The sequence below is a fragment of the Harpia harpyja genome, chromosome 5, assembly GCF_026419915.1.
Source record: "Harpia harpyja isolate bHarHar1 chromosome 5, bHarHar1 primary haplotype, whole genome shotgun sequence".
Taxonomy (NCBI): Eukaryota; Metazoa; Chordata; class Aves; order Accipitriformes; family Accipitridae; genus Harpia; species Harpia harpyja.
The window spans coordinates 35,424,789-35,448,668 of NC_068944.1; the positions used below are offsets into that span (position 1 = coordinate 35,424,789).

Sequence of the window (23,880 nt, forward strand, 5' to 3'; positions counted from 1 at the left end):
ACTATTTATAGAAATATATTTATAGAAACAGAAAATTCCTCCACAACTCAAACCTGAAGGTCCCCAATTTTTCTAACTCCTGAAGTATATAATGCAGCAGGGTCATAACTCCCCTTTTCAGCTCAGAAAATAAAACATGCCCCCTCAGAACAACAAAAGCTAACTGCATGGAGTGGCACATGAGCTAAATAACCTTACCAAGAGAAAGGATAAAAGGACAGTGGAGCAGCTCACCAACCATCTGGTTGTATTTGTTTGACTCTGGATCTAGTCAAAGGTCAGAAGATGACAACATATTAAGAACAAACTGATGAATTAGTTGGTGTGACAGGAAGTGTTCAGGACATGCCACCTGGGCATGATGCCAATTTCATGTACCATTTTCCCTTTCTATTATTGAGGTTTTTTCCACTTCTGTCTTCCATTTAATAAGACTGGATGAACTAGCAAAGATGAATCAATTCACAGCATACTGGTCTCCAGCATATGAGCAACTGCAAACTACAGGCTGTCTTTGATGGTCTACCATTGGCAAAAAGTTGTCTGCTCTTACATGTAGCTGTAAACCAGGTAGAATTCAGACAGATTTGACAAAGATATGTACAGGCAGATACTAAGATAATATTTAAGCCAGATGTTTTCTTTTCCTTATGCTAAGAATACTCATTAAACACATCTATTTTCAAATAAGGTTTAAAATAAATATCTACAAAGTTTATAGACATCTTCATCAGATCCTATTTTTATTAGCAGCTTTCTACATTAATGTGCAAAATGTTACACTAATACAGCACGACCTGTTTGTAAACCATTCACTAGATTTAACAAGATACACCTTTACACAACAAGACATACCTTAAAAGGTATTTTCAAAGTTGTTAGATTTTACCATATTCTAATTCTTACTCATCCAGGAAAAAACCTAACTTTTAAAAAGAAAATAAACTAGATGTATTCTATTCCAGGAACAATACCATATACTGACGTATCTCAGAAGCCAGCAATTTTACACTGGTGCTTTTACGAGAATGCCGATTGGCTGAATTGGAATTAAAAATATTTTTCCAAATTATAACCAAGAGAATGTTGACAGGAATACTTTAGCTAGAAAAGTATACAGCTTAATATGCAGTTGACAAAGTTGCAGTGAACTACAGCTCTGCATGTTCCTAGTGCATGAAAGTCTAGGATATTTTAAGTAAGACTTTTATTTTGTAGAGTGACTTTTTCTCCAATATATGTGAAGGGACATTAATATAAGCCCTATATTTAAGTTCCAGTACTGTCCACCACCCACTGTTGCATTTTTAACTAGTTCGATATTTTTAAAAAAGTATTTAAATTAATGTGGTCTTTGGAGTTACGAGCTGAAAACATGTCCACAAGATATATAAAAATTACAGTTAAGTGTCAAATTATTAGAATATAGCACCTTTTTGAGCATCTCCAGTGTGGTATACTGAAAATGAAATCTTGCATTAAGACCTGGAATTGTTTCACTGTAATCTTTAACAGCAGGCATATACCAAAAATCTACCATCTTCCAACGTTGCACACACAAATGTGCATTACCTGAGCAAGTTCTTTCTGTTCATTCACCAGTCTGCTGCAGCTTGCTATCATCTGGTCCAATGCATACAGCCTATCCTCAAGGCCTTTAATAGCCTTCATGTTCTGATTATCTAGTTTGGCGATAGTTTGGCGACATTCTGCCAGAAAGGGTTGGATGATCCTTGGATCGAGCTAAAAAAAAAAAAAAAAATTTATTAGCAGTAAGGTGATGTGAGCTACCTAAATGAGTTCTTATAACCTTAATACTTTTTTTTTTTTTTTAACTCTAATGTGTGCATACATCTGTCATCTGCTTCAGAAAGTTAATGAGTCTGTGGATTTTATATCACAGCATGAATTTCTCTGAAGTATTCCAACCAGGCCATCATAGAAATCAGGGTCCTTACAAGGGGAAAGGACATTAGTTGAGGAGACAAGGCAGGGTGCAGGGGGAAGAGGCAGTTTAAAGCTAATGGACACAGTCTACCCTGGAAGAGAGTCCACACAGCTACAATCAAAACAAGTGATGAATGTGACTCAGTGGAAAGTGCAGTAGGCAGGGCGATGGGAAAAAGCTGCAAGACCCATTAGCCTTTTCGCACTAAATGAATGTTTTAATTGATTCCTTAGACAAGCAGATCAGTTGTAAGTAACTGGAAAACAAGTAAATAATACATTTGTGATACTTCTTGCTAATCTTTCTCCTAATAAAAACACATTTTTTTAAATGGTTTAATCATATTTCTTCACAGGCCATTATCCAGAAAAAAAGTGTTTGAAACAAAGAGGTTAACAATGTCCACAGATATTAAGGGTGGCTCTTCAGAGTAGTGAAATTAATGAGAGTCTTTATTTCCTTAGTTCTAAAAACAACATAGGTAATTGCAATAGCTTATGCAGGACTGAGTTTAGTCTAAACCTGGAATGCGTTAGTTCGGAACATAGTAAGCGTCATGAGGTGTTAGCAGAATATGAACAAGCTTGCCCAAATTTATCCAAAATGGTTACAGTATGCCATCTACTACATGAGAATCTAATGAAAAGGACACTATCCTATGAGATCATACTAGCTGTCACAGCACTGGCTTCTTTCGTCAACATGCAGGGTTTATGCCACTTACAGAGCACACAAATTAACCCTCAAAAATTGCAATTATAAATGCAAAAATGCAATTATATGACTCAATATTAACATAAATAAAAGTACTATTTTCCCCTTAATTTATTATTTAACTGTATAAGAGCTTTCACACACAGCCACTTTTTCATTCTGGAAACACCCTTCTGTGGTATAGAGAGAGGAATCTGAAGAGGAAAAGCATTACAAATTAAGGAGCAACTACAAAGAATAGGTCTTTCATTCTCTTCAAACAAACAAACAAACAAACAAAAAAACCCAAACCAACCAAACAAAAGACCACAAAGGGAAGTACGAAAACCTGGTAATTATCCCAGAATTTTTCAGAATAAATAATTAATGTTATTAATGTGACAAAATAGGTCAAAGTTCTCTGCAAACAGCAAAGGCTAATTTTTAGTATGTTATAAATGGTCTTATGAATCTTAGTCTTTCTCAAGTGAGTTGTCCATCTTCAAGAACCAGTAATAAAAATAGTCTGTGGGATTAAACCAGATTGTTTTTATATGATCATCTTCATTGCCATCCTATTCAGGATTACTTGCCTGTGGCATCCTGAATTACTCCACTGCAAAACCCAGAACAGTTTCCTAACAGACAAAATACTAAAGAACAATATGGTGGGTTTTTTTATTTTTACCTTTATAAACTAATTGTGTTTTATCTCTTTTTACCAAGAAAGTCTATTCCTCTCATTCCACCCTGTAATTTATTTCTTCCATCCATTCTGTTTAACCCCTCTTTGACCTAATTGCATCTGTAGCACTCAGCTCTACTTTCACTGGTAGATAATATTGCTCTCCTCACCTTTAAAAGCCTCTTCCTTTTCTAGCCTTTTATTTAAGTGGCTACGACAGCACTTAACAGAAATACCTGGTTAGCTCCTACTTACCCACTGCTTTTACTATAACCTAGGTTTCTGCAGTTAGAAGCATTGTTTTTTAGAAACACCTAGAGGCTAGAAGAACCAGATACCTAGCAGCACTCTGTGCAACACACCAGTTCTGCCAAGCCTACCAGTATCAAAAATACAAAGCTCATACTCTGATACGTTACACTTTCATGAAAATCTTACCTGAATTCAGAGTTTCAAAGAAGAATTGCAATCACAAACCATTTGTATGGTTCATATTTCCAAAAAGGAAAGGGCATGAGGAGAATGCAGGAAAAACAATAAAAAAAAATTAGTGCCATTTTATTCTAGCTTGCTATGTTAAAGTGTCATCCCGAGTAAATACTGAAAGAACAATTGTGTTGCAAGATATTTACTTAGTATTTTCTTTTCAACTACGACAACTAGGACAACTCTGTTTTCAAACATTCTAAAATCAATGGTAGGCAAAGATTCAATCCTTTGTCTGTGCTGCTATCAAAATACATTAAATTAATGTTTTCCTAATGAAAACTAGGAACTATCACATTACTTTGAAGCTTTGGGGTTTTTGTGAACCAAAATAGATCAAAATTGATCAATCACAGTTGTTCTGGTGGCAGCCAGAATAGTCCAACTAAAGCATTTTCCCTACCTGCCAATTCTGCTTATGCCAAGGAAAAAAAAAAGAAACTTCATTTTTGCAAGAGCAATCACATTTTTTCCCTACAAAAATCAGCTTAAGATACAAAACAATTACAATAGTTGAAACAAAGGATTTCTGACTAGTCTTAGATAAGGCAAGGACAGAAAAGCTCACAATTACAAGACAGCCTCTCTAAAACACGTGATGTATGTCAGATAAGACTACAAGCTGATCAAAAAAGGTACAATAAGTATTTAACTAAAGTGGTTATTTCTTTCATTTTTGTATCTTTACTATCACTACAATTTATCTGGAAGCAACTGTTTAATGTCTGTCTCTTAAAATACTGATTTTTAAGACACATTACATTTGTGCCCTGTTAATATTATGTAGAAAGTGAATTTATTCTCTTGCAACCAAACTACTGGGTCTTATTACTGTTGTTTTAAACTAGTAGAAAGCACCTTGTAGCATTACTGAACAAACAGGACAGAAGATTGTCTCAGACTTCAGCAATCAGCAAGTCTTTCACACACAAAATTGAATACTGTTTTTGCTAAAGAAAAAAAACCTTGTAAAGTCCAATCTTTCTCTTAGCCTTTTTTGTACTACTAAAGTTTAGACAGCTCAAAATCTTAAGCAGCCCTTAATATTAAGCCCAACCTCCACCAACTACTTTTAAGACAGAATCAAAAAATCCATGTACAGAACTGACTGCCTCAATGTTCTCTACAACAGATGGGGTTTAGACATAACTGAGTCTTCCAATCCTACCTTATGGAGGAAATAAAGTGTCAAAGACAATAGAAATTGTTTTCTTTGTTCAAGGTATATTGAGTTGTAACAGTATAAAATTACACATATGCAAAAAAGGCTAGACAATGTAAGAAATACAAGTTACAGTGAAAGCAAAGAAGGAAGGAAATATCTGAGGAAATCTCTAGGCAAAAGGATTTTAAAAGGCTATAATGCTCACTGGTTAAAATAATCATTTGGAAAGTAAAGAAAGTGAGCAATGTTTTATTCTACCAGCACCAGAAATACAAACTGGCATGCTGGGCTCTTCTGAGCACATCTGTATCAGCTAATAAGGAATGCATAAACATATTATGTAAATTTATCACAATTAACCACATGAATTGTCCTATATTTTAATAAAGGCTTCAATATTTTTAACACAAAGAACATTAAAGATTTTCCTGGACCAAAGTTACTTTCATTATAGGCATAATTTCTATGAAAAAGGCAAAGAAAGAATAGCAGTAAAGTCACTTTGGTTACACACTACAAGAAGCTATTGGCTTTCCAACAGGAATTGCTCTTTGAGAAACAAGCAAGATAACAAGCATTAATTGTGAAATTACACATTTTCCTTAAGGTCAAATTCCTAACACTCAAGAACTCTTAAAATACTTCCTATGCCCTCACCCTCCCCTAGTCTCTGCTTTGGTCTCCATTCAGAAAGTTATCTGAGAAACAAGTTACAAAGTCACTTCAAAAGCACCAGCATCTGGAAAATAAACAGCAATATTCAATGCAATATACTTTGATTTTTAAAAACTTGTTAACTTACCCTGCTCATAGAATCAAAACATTTTCTGACCAGCGACTCAACATCATTAGGTCTATCTTGAACATTTATCCAGTCTAATAAAGACACATTGAAGGAAGGCTGATCATCATCTTTCAATTCTACTGCTGTTTCAATGTCCTGGACAGTAGCATTTTGACCAGTTTCCTTATCTTTTACATTTTCAGGACCTGTGCCTTCCAAAGCTGAATGTTCAACTGACTTGCAAAATGAGGCTAACATTGATTTATTGTTCATTTTAGATATATCAGAATAAAGCACCAATTCAGCAGATTTCCCATCCTCAGTTTCTTCACTTTCTGCCCCTCCATGCTCAGCTGAAGAATCCAGTCTTCCTAAACACTCTCTGTAACTATGTCTCGTTAGGCACTCCAGCAGTGGTATCTTGGCCATGATAGAAACAGCAGAACCCAAGCTTTTTTAAAAAGGGTGAAAAGAAAAAAACATCAGTAGCTAGAAACCAATACCAATATGACATAAAAACTTAAGATACAAACCACCCATAATATAAAGTATTATTTATTTTAGAATTGGAGCAGATTCCAAAATGAATTTGGTAACTACCCTTTCAAAATACTGCGTTCAGTATCAACATCATGGAAGGATAGCTAAAAAAGTTACAATTTTTGCTTTCTTCCCCTGCTGAATATGAACTCTTCTAAACTTCCAAGTAAGCTTGTGTTTATAACGCAGTGAAAAAGAGGACAGTTTGATAAACTGACACATGCCTTTTTTTTCTTTTTTTAAACACACAACTGGGACTTTTATATTCCAATCTGGGATACCAATGCTTATTAGCAAAGATTGAGTGTCCTCTGGCTGACTACTTTTGCAGAGTTTGAACAGTTTCTATATGTTTGGTAAAAGCTATGAAGTTCAAGTTTTGTTGGTTTTTTTTTTTTTTAATAAAGGTAAAACATATTTATGCTTTATTTCTTTAAGTAGCCAACATCCACTTACATTCTATTAGGCAAAGTACTCAGAGAAATACCATAATACTATAACGTCCAGAAGGATGTCAAATATTTTCCTTGGAGTAACATCCAGAGTTTGCAGGATACAAGTATACACACACATACATACAGCCCCCCCCCCCCCAAAGGTATACATACACACCCAAAATTTGTGTTATGACTTCATACTTTCAACACAGATCATCATTCTTAACATCTGCTCAAGCCTATTAAAAAGCAATTAATTCAAAAGTGCAGATATGTATTTAAAAATGTTGATTAATGTCTGAATTTATTATCTAGCTATTTCTAGTGCACATTTGGAAGGACTCCAGCTCTTAAACAGCTGTTCATTAACGAGCATATCTTCCACGTAATTCAATACAGGTTTCTGTGTGCTGATGAATACAAGGAAAAAAAGTCAGTTAAACAAACAACTAGCGTAGAACAGAAAGAATGTTCTCCGTGACACAATCAAACAAATACATGCTTGATTAATTAGAACTGGCACCAAACATAGAACACTCAAAAAAATAAGTTTAAAATATACAACTTTGGAGGTTGAGGCTGAATTTAATGGCAAACCTACTGTGTAAGTTTCAGCTTGATATCATCTATGGACTGCAAATAGCTTGAATATACATTTTCAAACTTGAAAAGTAGCTTTTGGTAAGAGTATGTACAATCTTCCAAGTTGGCCATTATGGCAGCCCAGCCTTGATGCTGAAGATGTTCATCATGTACAAGACCTTCACAAAAGGAGCAAAGTTTCTTGGCAACCTCATACATTTCCTACAAAAAAAAAAATTCCAACAAAATGCAAATCACTTCAGGTTATTATTGTAGTAACTGTATAAAACATTAAAGTGAGACATTTAGAAAACATTAGACATTTAGAAAAAAGTTTTAATTTTACATAGCTAGAAGGTTGTACACCTTAAAACTTCATTAAAAATAACAAAACTTCCTTTATTCTAAATAAAAAATTTAATTAGATGACAAAAAACCGTATAGACTATTTACTGAGAAATATCTTCAAAACAGGCAGGTGAAAGTTGCAGTTGCAAAAAACCCCTTATAATATTAATTAAATGCTGCTAATATAAAATATTCAGTGCACACATACATGAATAATAATGCTTGTACTAATCTGATAGGAGCTGGCAAACAAGGTCCATTAAGGAGGAGACTATTGATGAGCCAAGCAGAAGCTCAGAACAAGACAATGAACTGCAGGATCAGTCAGCAGAAGCACAGGTGCATCAGGTGCAAGAAGAGATGCATGAGGAAAACAGCAAGGCAGATAATTAATTGAAGTCTTCCACTGATTAATAAACCAGATGCAACACGATGAGAAGCAGTGCAGAGTGTCCACAAAACTCTAAAACGCACCCTGAAACTTTGTATATGCAAACAAACGTGGAAGCTTTTCTGTTAAAGAACTGGATGACACAAAGGCATTTTGCTGCCATAAGATGAGAATTTAATTACCACCCAACCTGACAGAGTGAAGAGACCTACACATGGCAAGTACCATATCTTACTAAAAGTGCGCTAACAGCAATGCCTATTATATTCAATTCCAAAGTTTTAAAATAGTTACTCTTCCTGCTAGTTCAGTTTACCAATTTAAGAAAACAGGCTGTTCCCCTCAAAAGGCCTACTACTTAAACACCAGTACAAGGAAGTAAAACAAAAGTCATACAATAAATCCTTCAGCTCAATACTTTATCAATAACATACTACACGGAAAATGTTCTCCTGAGCATACTTGTATGTTGGGTTCTAATATCTACCTATCCTCCAAGAAAGAAAATCTTACTACTTTTTGCAGGTTGAGCATACTGTTAAACTAGGACTGAACACATAACTTTCCTCTGCTATAGTACTTGTTTTTCCATGCATGGTTTTCTCACAAGTTATGCAAATACAGTAAGAAAGCAGTGTTAAAAACCCAACACATCAGTATATTTCAGAATGCATTTGCTGCTGAACACATGGTTAGCAGCACATATGCATACACAAAAAAATTTAGAGCCCAACAACACTTATCTTCTAGAAATAAACCACAAAAATGCAGAGCATTTCATCCAAACATTTCAGAATATTGACAAAACCTGAAAGTTATGAACACCCTCCTCTTTTTTTTTTTTTTTTAAAAAAAGTCCAAGCCTTGTCTCAAGCAGCATGACAAAATTCCACTGTCCTTCAAATCACTGGTAGCTAAGCCATCAGCAGATGAACAATGAATATACAAACATTATGCAACTCCAAGGAAATCAAAAGCTATTACAAATTTCTATCACTTTGTAGTAAAGATGGTATTTGTCTTCCTGTTTTCCGAACTTTGGTCACTTTCTGTGCGCATGAGAGTAAGGATTTCCAGTTTGAAAAGAACAGTTATTTTATGTGCTGCATGAGCTCTCACTTCCTAAGTCAAAATCACCCAATAACACAACTGGGACAGCATCCAGATAGCGCTGAAATCTGCAAGTCATTTTCTTCAGACTATTTCCAGTCTGTGCATACAATTTAAATTCACATAAGCTGACTAATGCAATATTGACGACTTGATCAATTTTTTATTATATTCTTAAATTCACTTTGTATACAAGTTACTCAAAGGCAAATTCCACAGCATATAAAAAAGCAGAACTACTGCTTCTTCAATTATCATATTAAGAACCCAAAGAACAGGCTGTTTTACCCAAAGGTATACTAAAAAAATATATCAAAAATATTAAGCTGAAAAGGTAAGTGAATGTCCCCACTGTGTTCTAATGTATTTCCTGGGAATGTACACAAGCATTTTACTTTCAACTCACAAACGCTATTCTCCTCCCAAAGTCAACCTCCCTCCAACCTACTGGCAATAATTCCAGAAGTGAGAGCATATGCAGAACCACACATTAGTTTGAAGACTAAAACAATATAAGCCATCTACAAAATCAAAACTGATCATAAAGTCTTTTTATGCAGTTCCTTCAAGTGAGTATCACAGTTTACCAGGGAAAATAAAGACTGGACTTCTCCCACCTCCAGAAAAAAATGTTTCTTTAAAAGCTCTGGGTAGAGGCTTTCGTTAGTTCTATTTTCCTTTGGACAAACTCACTTAGCATACCACAGCTCTAATGTGCAATAAAGAAATGTATATACTAGGCTTAATCTGACCAGACTTTCTGCCCTGAGACATACTCTTAATTAGTGGCCAATGTTTGCTTTTTTAGCTAGATCTATTTATTGTGTTTACAATGGAAGGAAAAAGTTACAAGTTGGAGTTGTCCTATGAAGCTTTGTTATATGTTACTCTTGATGCTCCACTGAGAACCTAAGCATTGCCAATTTAAGATTTTAGTTTTAACAAGGTTGCTTCCTCACCAAAACACTTTCAAAATGGGGCTGGAGCACCTCTCCTATGAACACAAGCTGAGAGAGCTGGGGGTGTTGAGCCTGGAGAAGAGAAGGCTCCAGGAAGACCTTATAGCAGCCTTCCAGTACCTAAAGGGGCCTACAAGAAAGCTGGAGATGGACTTTTTACAAGTGCATGTAGTGATAGGACAAGGGGTAAGGGCTTTAAACTGAAAGAGGGGAGATTTAGTTTAGACATAAGGAAGAAGTTCTTCACCGTGAGGGTGGTGAGGCACTGGAACAGATTGCCCGGAGAGGTCGTGGATGCCCCATCCTTGGAAGTGTTCAAGGCCAGGTTGGATGGGGCTTTGAGCAACTTGGTCTAGTGGAAGATGTCCCTGCCCATGGCAAGGGGGTTGGAATGAGATGACCTTTAAGGTCCCTTCCAACCCAAACCATTCTATGATTCTGTGAAACACAAAACAGAAGTCACAAGTTACCAAATTTTAGTAGGGGGGGGGGGGGGGGGGGGGGGAATTACAGTTGAGATCACTTGTTACACTACTGATGACAAGCACTGACACTCTATATCTAGGAGTCTAACCTGTGGCAATTTACCCAAATTTAACCAAATCAGAAGCTTGTCCCAGCAGTCTGACTCCTAAAAAAGTGAGAGTAAACAAGAATATTTCCCAGAGTGGCAAATTAATATTTCTTTATTTTTTAGAAACCATGTGACAGAAGGGCATTCTAATAAGTGTCAGGATCTGTCATATGAGACATGCCCAAAGGAACTGCTATATAAAAACACCCCAATGCTGTCTAAGTATTCAACCAGGTATTCATTATCAGATGACCTGCAGCTCCTTGTTGTATACACAGGAGATGCAGACATTAAAACAAAACATCCCCTTATGAAAGCAATCCTAAATACAATACTGAGAGACAAAAGATTTTTCCTGAACTATTTAGAGCTCAAACTGAATTAACATTGAGCTCAAAATTCATTAGCCTGAAAACACAGCTAAGTTTCTTTCAAATAACATGTTTTCAAAGTTACCTGTAAGGTAATACACTACAAGTCAAATTGTACAACTAAACAGAGACATGACTGTTTCAGGGCACATATGCAAGATGTTACAACAGCATTCCATATTATCATCCTCCCAAAGTTATTTTTACATGTGTATCCCAAGTGCCAAAGAAATTCTCTCTGGGTGGTGGGGGCAAGCAGTAGAATTTTTATCTGCATGGATGAACCTGAATGCAATTAAGAGTCGGCAGGAACCCAGTACTGCTTTTGATGCTGGCTCCTTAGGCGGTATCGTGAAATAAGCTCATTACATTCAAATAGTAAAGAATATTACTCTGAATTCAAGGGGGTCCAAGTAGATGGTTCTAACAAAGTTCAAACCATATACAGTAACTATTTGTCCACCTAATCTTAGACCATACTAAGCAGATACCAGTGCAGGGAACAAGAACATTATGTTAAACCATTTTTTATTTTTTATTGTTGCATGGAACGGTCAAGAATAACACACTGTTTCAGTCAATCCTACAACCCTGCTTTCAAAATGTGAGGGTGTGCAGCAAGAAAATGAAGTGGTGAAACTTCTTGCTTCCTTTGGAGTATCTACGTAGCTTAAATGTAGTTAAGAAATTAAAAACTACACAGATACAACTTTCTTATCATTCCATCACCACTGAAATACATCTTCAAGTGATTTGGCTTGTTCTTCCTACCATCTCCACAGACAACATTTCTGGGAAGACCTCCTCAGGCTACTTTAGAAGGTTCAAGACCGATCTATTTCACATAACCAGTATGTCTGTATGCAGAAAACAATTAAGCACCTCTCTGCGAAATGAATAAAGTCTAAAACCTGAATTATGTCAGGCATATAAATAAAGGCCTGCAATCCAACATATGTCCTAACACTTCTCTGTAAAGTTGCCAGCTCCAGCACAGAAAATGAAGCCTGCCTAACAACAGGCTTGCTTTTGTCATTGATTTTTCACAGATCCACTCAAGGGTAATTGGCAGACACCCAACGGTTCACAGCACACAAAAATTAACTTGCAGTTGCCTTGTAGAGCTATGTCCATCTTACTCAGCCATACCAGCATACCTAGAACACTGACAGCTTCACTGTACCACTGGAATGTGGACCTCAAGAAGCACCACTAACAGTACAATATTAGACAAACCCAGGCTAATCTCAACTTGCTGTTATGTTGAAGAGTAAAAAAGGCACGTTCACTTCCTAATTTGTCAAGAAATTCACAGGCCCACCAGAAAGATTTTTATCTTTGGCTGAGTGCTTTAACGGAATGTTTACTTGAATTATTTCCCTTGATCATTGTAACTTAAATTTAGGTGATTCTTCTGATTATAATTACTTCTGTTTAGTATGTTTCAATCAAAATCAGCAGAAGTAATAAAGTACATTTCATCTAAAATGGAAATTAACTGGTAAAGTGTTTCCCATCAATATCAAGACTTTGTCTTTGCATCTTACTGTCGTAATTCTGCTCATCTGAATGAAAAAAATCCAGGGAAGGTCTGCCTTAAGTGGTCTTTGGACTTACCTCTAAAGAAAAAAAGTTCTCAGGAAATGCAGGGTTCTTTCCATTCTCTACAACCCTGTGGTAAAAGGAAACAAGTCATCAAAGTCCTCTATTGCCATGTGTCTGAAATCTTGTAGAAAGGACTCCTTATAGGTTTCAGTCACCCTAAAAAAAAAATCAACCTCAGGCCAACAAAAAAGCTCCTTGAAGTTAAACACGCCCATACACTGTAACAGCAGATAAACGCTTCCACAAAAGGTAACCGTTATCTTGCTTACCAAAATTAGTAACCAAGACTGTTATCTCTAACTCATATACCTTCAACTATAACTCAGTAAAGATACTAGATTAACCACTTCAAGATTTCAGCTTTTAAAGCCTGTAATTAGAACAGTTAACTTCACTGTGAGGGAGACTGATATTTCATGGCAATTTCTCTCTTTTCATTAAGACAACTGATCATTCCATTCTCCTTTAATATTCGTCATTTTTGGTGAATGCGTCCTTTGGACACTTGTCCACACAGTTCATGACTTATTACATACTCAGAAATGTTATTTCATCAGCATAATACAGAATAATTTATTCTGTAAGTCATAGCTTAATGACTTTCTTCAGTACTGTTTTCACTAGCTCTTCACTCTGACATTAAAAGCAGGCTTGGAGAAGTCAAGGGACAGAATTTACCACCAAAAAAAAAAATACTGAGAAGCTGACATAAACCACCACAGCCAGGGAATTAAACCATGGTACAAGGTAAGTGATAACTTCTACTAGCTTGATTCCAAGCCACCCAAGTCTTTTTCTCCTGGTGAATTTTCTAAAAGCTTGATCTAGCAGTTCTGGTTACAAAGGCCAACCCAAACAAATGCTGTATCTTTTAGTAAATCGTAGGGTAGATCTTTTAGTATACCTTAGGGTAAACTAAAACTTACTCCATTTTAACCCCACCCAGCTCAATTACTTTAAAAGATTACAAGATTGATCACTAAATCCAAGTTACAAAGAAGTCTGGACTTCTGTGGAGGAGCTAGAAGCGTGTCTGGCTATTAGACTAATAAATCAGCCAAAAAGAATGAATGGCATTAATTTAGCTACACAATTGTTACAAATATTACAATGACTTAAAGAACATTAAAATTTTAAAGTAACTCTTTCCAGAGGGTGTCAAAACAGCTTTCTAGAAGCGAAAGAGCACTTCTCTAAACAGTAGATACGCAGCTTTCAGGAAGCATGACTTTACCTCTTGGCTTAAGTATTACGAAGCGTTTGGAACTAAACCAAGAATGATCTAGGTACTATGACTACAGCCATGGTTTTAGGCAACCAAATGAAATGACCACACATTTTCTCATCCTCGTTCCCACTTCTCAAAGAAAAACTGACTGGAATTGACAGTTTGATGATGACAGCAGCAGTATCACATGAAATGTGAAACCCACTAACAGAAAGTCCAAGTTTCTAATGTCGTTCTTCTGGGACAAATAACATGGGAACTTCAGCTAGATCACCAAAAAAAAAAAAAAAAAAAAAATCCTTTCCTAAAGGCTAAGCTACCAGAAATTATTTTAAGCAGTATTGTTAAAAGACCACAAGATTAGACAAGATTCATACAACGTAGTTTATTGCACAATGAGCTGTGCCGGGAACAGCTTGTCTTCTCCTAAGCTGCTGTGTACGTAACTTTCTGCAAACACTCTGTGGACCTTATCATCCACATACTGTAGCTCAAGGACGAAACTGCTGAACTGGAAGAGAGGTGGGAAACCAGACTAGTTGTAAAAAGGCAAGCTGTAACCCTTTAGGCACAAACATCAAAGGTAAGTTTTTAGTCAAAGGGAAACTAGTATACTGAAACAAAATGAAAACAGGCTTAGAAAGTTGCTTTAACTGAGATTTAAAAGCCAGACAGTAAATGCAACAAACACTGACCAAAAAGGATCTGATAAAGTTTATAAAACAAAGACATTGTGCCATATATGACAAAACCTATGGCAAGAATTTCAGTTTAATTGGTAAAGGAACAAGTTAAGGTAACAGACATAGCTTCTTTAAAGCTACCTAAATCTTTATACTGTGGATTCTACATAATGAGATCTCAGGTAATCAACAGGAACTTAAGAAAATCTGTATAGATGTTAAAATCATGAAAGCAAAAAGAAAGAAAGATGGAGGTATCTTGATATGATAATCACAGTACCATGGAAAACCAAACACAAAGTAATAAGTTTCCTACAGGAATGATTTTTGGTTAGGAGGTTATTAAAATCTAAAAAATGCTACATATAAGTTAATGAAATCAGTTTCAATTGGATAAAAAAAATACAATGCTGTTTTTACATATACCTATACCCTATACATACATGGACAAATGGCTATAAAAATGCCAGGGCCTCCACTGTGAACTAAAAGATTACTTTTGTTTATACCTGAATAGTAACTAAGGATATCTGAAAATTATGGCAAAAAAATGCAGAAAGCAAAAGCAGAATTTACATCAACAATGGTCAGCTTTAGACGGGCAAAAAACAATGGAGAGGAAACAAAAGCATGGATTAATAAAAGTACCTGTTAAAGGAGAATCTAAACTACTTGTTATTGTGAAAAACGTTAAAGGCCGTATACGAAGTATGCATCAGAAAAAGTGCATCAGAAATATCTGTCCACCTTTCTCCACAAGGTTCAAAAAATAAGGTAATGTAAAAGACCCACCCTTCATACAGTTGTACAGCATAGTTGCCAAGTAGTATACAGTTCAAGTCACAGATGCCAAAAAATTTGATTAAATTCAACACTTTTCAGGCAGGCTTAAAATGAGGGACAAACAAGATAGAAATAAAAGTCTTCACACCCTGAAATATTCATAATATTCCACACACTGAATTTGCCTATTACTAAAGTAGACATAGGGCATGAGGTATAAGAGATAACAAAGAGCTCTTGCACAGTAACTTAGCAGCCATCTTCTAAACAACTTTTACTATTTCATATGCTGTTTACAACTTCATATCAAGTCTGATTTTAAAATCATACTGTATATCCTCTCGGCAGAAGAGATACCAAATTAAATAGTAACTGGTAGCTATCAAATATTCTCCCCTACTTTTATATAGTTATACATCACTGTTTCTTATTTTTTACAAGAATAGGTAAGGCTTTCTATCATGAGCAATGATTTAGATTGTAACTTTTATTTTCCTAATACAAAACATTTTTATCCTGTATTAGTACATGTATTAGTAGTAAATATTAATTAAATTTAATTAATTAAATTACCCTAAATAATTACAACAGGCAAAAACTCTCCATCAAGTACTGTCACTCTGCTTTTCTGGTAAAGCAGGTTACTGTCTCTCTAAAATCAATAAAAAGACAAAGCTTGGATCATTAAGGCAGATTTTTCATGCCCATTTTGCAGGAAGTCTCCCATACAGTACTCTCAGTGTGGCTTTGGATGCATCAATCTCACAGCTACAGAGGTTTAGAGCCTTTCTAGCTCTCCCCAGATCTTAATCAATTTTAAGAAGGATTAATATCCCATGTTCCCTCTTCCTCCCAGCCAAGAGACTTATGGTGAACCTTGAAGAAGATTAATGTTCTAAGCACATTCCCTCAGTCCTCCCTCAGTTTCTTCTGAATCACTGCTCAATATGCTTCAAGCAGGCATCATGAAAAACTGTTTTAGTACAATACTGCAGTACTCCTTTATACAGTTTTCACACCTTGGTACATCTAAAGTCACGATAGCCTATTTACTAATCTCCCACGACACATGATGGTGTTATCATTCCCCCGACCTCCCAAAGAAGTACCCAATGCATTTTCACAGCCTAACACAGAGCCTATGGTTTTGAAAGATTTAAAATCTCGGATAAAATTAACTGTGGGTGTAAAGGTGTATCAGATTTAAGAATATTACCACCTATTTAATCTTTAAATAAATTTCTAAGTTTTTCACAAAAGATTCTACTATCATTGTAGCCCTTTTACAAGGAGGAAAGAACTGGAAGAAGTGGGGAACAGAATAATCTTTTTCAAGGTAAATCTGCAGGCTAAAAATAAAAGCTCCATTCTACCTGGATCCATGTTTAAAGACCTTTAAATACTAAATTCCTCCCCCCATCCCATAATAATATTAATATAAGTGCCATCAAGTATGGAAAGATTTATTTTCTTCTTGCAAATCAGCTCAGGATCACTCAACTCCATATAAACTTTTCAGTCACTAGCTAAATATTATAGCTCCAGTTGGCCAATAAAAGCTGTACTCCATGCAGAGACTTTTAAGAGTATTTCAGAAATATGGGCTTCCCTTACAGAAGACTTGCCACCAGAACAAGCCAATAAAGATCTAAATATTTAATTTAAAAGCAGAAACACTGCAACACTCTTGCTTGCTCTGCATAGTAATACATCCTTCAGAATCAAGGGGGAAGAGAATATAGCACTAATAATTCTTTTCAAGTCTAAGTAGGAGTAATTTTTATAAAATTCCTGGAATATAAAAAGCTTACTCCAGAGGAATTAAATCTGTTTTCTCAGTGTATACTAACTTCACCAGACTAAAACAAAAATTGAGAATCTTCAAGAGCACAAAATCAGAGATAGGATGAAGAAAGAAGATAAAATATCAACGAGAAATGTAAGACTAGGTACCACCACCTTTCACTTCCATTACCTTAAGTAAAGCACAAACACAAAGACCATAGTAATTACTACAGCCCCCTTTCATAGAATCATAGAATCATTTAGGTTGGAAAAGACCTTCAAGATCATCGAGTCCAACCATCAACCATGCCCACTAAACCATGTCCTGAAGTACCCTGTCCACTCGCTTTTTGAATACCTCCAGGGATGGTGACTCAACCACTTCCCTGGGCAGCCCATTCCAATGTTTGACAACCCTCTCAGTAAAAAAATTTTTCCTAATATCTAACCTAAATCTCCTTTGCCTCAACTTGAGGCCATTTCCTGTCATCCTATCTCCAGCCACCTGACAGAAGAGACCAACACCCACCTCACTACAACCCCCTTTCAGGTAGTTGTAGAGAGCAATAAGGTCTCCCCTCAGCCTCCTCTTTTCTAGACTAAACAGCCCCAGTTCCCTCAGCCGCTCCTCATAAGACTTGTGCTCCAGACCCCTCACCAACTTTCGTATCAAATCAATTTTAAACATTTAATAGGTATCAGTCTTGCTGACTTTTATAATATCCTCTTAACACCTCACAAAAAATGGTTTTAAAGCACTTTCAGTTTCAGCTGCTAAAACCAGAATCCTCACACTCTTCGAAGCGCATAGATGAAATCCTCCCACTCCTAGCTGAATTCGCATCGATATCCATTCTTCTCTGTATGACAGTCATGATTCACAGATCCCTAATAACTCAAGGTCCTATTTACTAAGTCAGCAGTAACTGTCAACAGGTGGTAGAAAAAGGAAGAGAGCCTACTGGACTCAATCCTTGCCTTAAATCAGAAAGTATGTCAAGGTCAGATTATTCAGGCTAACTTTCCTCCTCCTGACAGGTCAGGAGACAAGGGAAAAAACAAAAAACCCTGTACTATATATGCAAGACTTAGCACTTCTCTATTAATTCAGCTGTACAGTATTAAAAACCAGCCACTAAAAGTGCTAAATATTCTTTTGGACTGCATTAAAGTCTTCACTGAAACTAAGAAACTTTACTACCAAAACAACGTGCTGAAAACATATTACTATTCGTTTTGTGCTAAGTGCTACACATAACCATTCCCCCACTACCAGCTGCCAGAAGTTTAAATAATAATCTTTGGAGACATGAAAAATATTTAATGCATTGAAGTATAAAATTTGAAAAGGAAAATGAGGGCAGTATTTCCTAACATTAAGAAAAGCAATCAGTCCAGCTACTGAAGGCATTGTGTCACTCTCTTCAAGCTGTTCCTACTGCATGCACACTTGATATCTTACTGACAATGTTGCAGGGAGCTAGTTCCCCCTATCAAAATAATACAGGTGTAATCAAATTGGAATTTTCTGACAAAGTTTGCTTTCTACGCAAGTAAAAGACAGCACTCAAGAATGAAAGACCTGAATTTTAGGAAAAGAAAGCTTAGTTTTATTAATTCCTCACCAGTTGTTTAGATATATAAGATGAAAACAGAAGCTTAGCAAGGTGCTTTTAGAAATTATACTGCTAATTTTCTACTTGGGTTAACAACGTTTCCACAGTAACTTTTCTGTTTTCAGGTTGAGGCAGACTGAAAACACTGAAAATAAGGCAGAGCATTAAGGCATGGGTCCAAAGCAACCAGATTGCTTTTATTTTGCAAATGCTGTAAACATATGCATCCATAAAGCTGTATTACAATACGCTTTTGAAAGAAGCTTTGAACATGCTGAAGAAGCATGCACATTTCAATACCTACCTTGAAACTTTGAGACAAAGGCTCTGAAGAATACATTACCACTAATATGCCATTCTTACTGTCTTGAACAAACTATTTCACAATTTATATCAAGCAAATAACAAAAATGTTATTTTCCTTTGGTGTGCAAGTACAGTAAGAATTTACTTACCACAGCAAGTTGTGTCCGTGATGCTACCGTATGAAACACTGCAGGCATCATGAGAGATTCTTCTACTTTCAATTCCATCTCATTCTCTGCTGAAAACGTGGTTTTGGGGATAGCTGGTGGACGTTCACACAAGATCATTTCTTTGTTGAATAAAAAAATTGGATTGGTATCCTACACTCAAAAAGAAAATGAAACCAAACACTGAGTAAAGGCAACACACTGTTCAATTACCAATTATTTCATCATGCAGGTAACGCGTCAAGAACACGTTAAAATCTACATGTATAAGCTAATATATAACCATCTGTTTCTCAAAGCAAAGAAATCCAGCAAACAGTACATTACAGAAAAATACTTAAAAATCCCTTAGTAAAAAGTCTTTTTCTTCCCCTATAAATGACAGTTTAGGCAAAGAATGCAGTATGCACTTACTGTTCCAGCACTGTAACTACACACTCTTCTGTCTGGTGCCATACACTCTCCTCCATTGACAACCAGTACTTGGTGCTGAATGGCAATCTTATACTTTGTTTGAATTGCATGTTTCAGATCAGCCACACTGGAAAAAAATGGGAAGAGATGACGACTCTTATCAGCATACTTGTGTCTCTAATTTTACATATTCCTGTAATAGAGACAGGTGACTTGTCTGTGTCAAAGTAGAACTTTTTTTAAAGAATTATTACTTCTTATTCTGCACAATGACATATTTGTAAGTTCTGTAAGTGCTGTAATGTGTTGCATTCTGGATATCCAGCTTTTAGCTGATAGCTTATTAGAAGACAGCCTCTCCATTACTGGGAAGTCATCAGCAATCTTTTTCCAAGAAGATCTGATAGCACGTTGAAATTCTGGATTAAGTCATATCAGGTATTTAGGATAATAACTGCAAAAGTCATATTATGTTCTTTGAATATATATTTTATGAACAAACAGCTGAATGAAACCCTAGAAGACAAGAATATTAGCACTTCATTATGCATAATGTAAGCACAATTTCACCTAATCAACTCTGATTTACTGTACATGAAGTGCAGTACAGCACTTAACAATAACAGGAAATTAAACAATCCATATATATATATGTAACAAATTCATATAAACATTACAGACACTTTTAATGCAGAAAGTAGATCAATAAACCATCCTTGTTTTCATTCACCATCCTTGTACATTTAATTCTGGGTGATGACATCTTCACATTACCACTTATTTTAGACAGTTCTAGAGTTTGTCTTGAAGACACAGGCAAAGAGGAAACTAAACAAGAATTTACTAATATGATACAGTAACTGATCCAAACTATAACACACTGGAGTAGTACCTGTGCAAAGGTATTAAAAAGCTTCAGAGTATCCAGTGAATAATCAACAAGCATCAGTGGTTTTGATATAACTGGCAGGAAACATAACAATGTTACTGGCTATATGGTACTTGAAAAATAAAGATCAGTTATCTAAAATAACCATGATTCAATACGACGTCATGAATTCACTACAAATATCTCATGAGCACAAGCTTGTACTCGCTAACCGCGTTACAGAAAGCATTCACCTACCACATCCATGGTCTTTGGGAAGACAGCTTGGCCTATCCATGTACAAGGAGACAGGCAAAGAACCCAAGAAAGTTAGTCTTGCTAAAAAGAGCAAGTCTAGGTATACAGAATAAGAAGTTAAACTGTTCAACTGAAGAGTCTTGGATTTTGTGTGGTTCAGCTGTTGGAAAGCTTCTTTCTCAAAGAACTATCCAACTGAGCAAAACATCGGCCCATGCCAGACTATTAGGTGCCTGGTCTGGCAGCTCAGATGCTGTACCTCACTCACCATGATTTGGGAACAGAATGTCTCAATGTACCAGACAGCATACAGGGGTACTGACACATCTGCAAATGACCTGGTAGATCCAGAATGGCTGAGATGGAACACTATTTCATGCTCAATGATACCCTGAGTGTCAGTAGGCTTTGCAGAAGAGCATACAAAAACAATCAGTGTAGACAGTCTTAGGGCCCTTCAACCCCAAACAAGTTTCAAAATCCAAATTCACTTGTTGAGTCATGAAAATTACAAACAGGAATTCGGGAGAAAGGAAACAATGGATTTGAGCACAAAATCCACGGTAGAAGTCTTTCAAGCACAATCACTTGCAGCTCATTCATCACTGATAGAATATAAAGACAGAAGGTAGGTAAGCTTGGCTCTTACTAGCTCCAAGGTGTATGGGCTATCATGATATTATATACGATTTACTTATTAGATCAGAGTCCCACATGAGAACAAAGAAAAAGGATACAATACATCCAGTATATCTAGACAGCTCTAAAAGTATCTTTACATTTGCAAGATGCTTTTAATGTACAGTGAAAAAATACAAGTAGCAAATTTGTTGGAACTTAACTATGATTCTGTAACACTGCTCGTGTTTCAGGCAGTTGGGCATTCAGAAGTTCATGTTTTACATATAAAATGCTGTAAAACATTTTGGAGCCTTACAACATAGAACAGAACCAACCAGTCCCATCCTGGACACGAGACAAAAACCTATATGCCAGTTCTTTAGCATCCAACCTAAAAATATTACAGAGCGCATATTTTCTTCAAGATGAGTATATACTGACAGGAAAAAGAGCAATCTGCAGAATTTCTTCTATGATGACAGTCAGTAAAAAATAAACCTTTTACACAGGAATCCTAAATAAAAATGCCATCCAATAAAAGGTCACAGAAGATCAGAAGTCATTCTGACAGTGTTTCCAAAAAAACACCAAACATAACACCAGACTCAGCTAAGAGCAGGTCATCCTCTGTCACTGCCCCAGAAAGTAGATAACCTCGCCACTCTTTCATGGGACCTCAGACACACACAATCACCTGCAAACCATTGAAAACGCTAATCAAAAAAACCCCCAACCCAAACTCACTGAAATACATGAAAACCGAGAAGATAACTACATGGACATACTAAAAAACAACTGAGTATCATCTCTGCAGAACTCAGTAAACAAAAAGTATATATACTCTTTTTTTTTTTTTTTAAACTTAAAAAAACCCCAAACCAAAAAACCAAAACACAATTAATTTACTTTCTTACTTTTGTACAGCAAGTTCCGTATCAAAGGTAAGGGTAGTTCCAGTGTTGACCAGAAATACATATAGCTTCATGATGATTTCTTTATGTCTCTGAAGTTTATAACTTCCACTGCTAAAATCATTTAGAAACTGAAAAAGAATTCAAGTGTTAGTTTCACATACGAGTTACAAAGACAATACGTATATGCTTTTGAAAAAATACTTTTAGATATATAGTGGGTGAATACATCAATCTCACATTCCACAGTTCTTTATTCATTACTAAACACAGATGCTCCTCTGACCAGAAACAAGGGCAAGGTAAGCCTCCACATATGCAGATGGTCAGGAGAACACACGAAAATATACACTGAGGAGAATTAAAAAACAAAAACAACCAAACCAAAAAAAAAAAAAATCCAACCCACAACTTTCAGTTGCAGAGGATACCATCTCAGATCATTACCTGCCTTTTCTCAATTGTGAAATGCATTTTTAAAGCCCCAGATACAGTTATTTTCAGATATCTTTTCTAGATTTTACAAACAGCACCAGATCTATGCTGTAAGTATTCATTCTTCAACTTACAGCTAAAGTCTATCTGCTCACTACTATCCCTATCTGTAGTTTTTTTGCACTCAAGACATACAGAAGCATTAGCAAAAAATAAAAATAAAAAATAGCTAAGATTATGTAGATTTTCTTTTTGTATCTCTCCATAATTAAGTAATAGTTTTTAAAAAATGTTTTCCTCTGTTTTCAGCACTAGCTAAATCTGTACCTACTTTCTTCATCACTAATAGCAAATATGGAGTAATCAAAAACGAAAGTGCAGTCCAACACGTTGAATGCATTTTCAGTCCTATGCCCTACAAGCATCTGCATGAGTGACTATAAGCACGTTTTTCCAGTGTACATAACAGATGAGAAACATTGAACTACTTTGTAAAACATTGAGATTTAATCTGAGATTTTACCACTGAAATATTCTGTACTTCTGAGACTTTTTCTCTTCTCCTCCTCAGGAGCTCAGAAGTTTATGAATAATTTCCTCCACACTAACAAAGCTACTACAGAAGTACAACTAGCACTGCTGTCACCAATGACCTGACATTTTTTTTTATGGGAAAGGACTTATGCAAAGTTAAGCTGTAAAAGTTTCAGCCACTAAGCAATTTTCTTATATCATTATAAAAATGACTTTTTGGATTAAATTACTTCACAGGAAATACAAGAAGTCCCTCTTTCCCTGGAAGATGAACAGGACACACACACATGGTCTACACAGCTAATTGTATTATTCCAAAGTGAGTCTGAATTTGCATTTATCTCTTTGCCCACACAGAGCAAAATTGACAAACCATAGAGAAAAATAACAAAAACACATTAAAATGGGGAGGGGGGAGAGGTTTTACCAGAATAATAATTCCAAAAAGTCAAAAGAGCTTTATTTCAGGAGAGTGGCTTTCCACACACTTTTCAAGCACTACTTATACATAAACTAGTCAAAACATGCATTTTCACAACAAGGCTTCAGAAATGGAACCATATCAAATAAAAAAGCCCCAGTTAAATAATTTG

General features: G+C 35.9%; 1 protein-coding gene across 5 annotated transcripts in view; it reads right to left on the bottom strand.

Moving 5' to 3' along the window:
- RB1CC1 (RB1 inducible coiled-coil 1) overlaps positions 1-23,880 on the bottom strand; it is an 83,237-nt gene that overhangs the window by 44,577 nt on the left and 14,780 nt on the right. For 4 of the 5 annotated variants that reach the window (XM_052788643.1, XM_052788642.1, XM_052788644.1 and 1 more), the window contains 6 exons: positions 22,322-22,449; positions 19,661-19,787; positions 19,229-19,399; positions 7,340-7,542; positions 5,780-6,212; positions 1,573-1,743 (listed from right to left, as the gene is read on the bottom strand). In XM_052788643.1, the coding sequence (XP_052644603.1) occupies positions 1,573-1,743; positions 5,780-6,212; positions 7,340-7,542; positions 19,229-19,399; positions 19,661-19,787; positions 22,322-22,392 (1,176 nt within the window). In that variant the 5' untranslated portion in view covers positions 22,393-22,449. Of the gene's footprint in view, positions 1-1,572; positions 1,744-5,779; positions 6,213-7,339; positions 7,543-12,690; positions 12,746-19,228; positions 19,400-19,660; positions 19,788-22,321; positions 22,450-23,880 lie in introns of those variants that run through there. The other variant, XM_052788645.1, reaches the window with a different exon arrangement.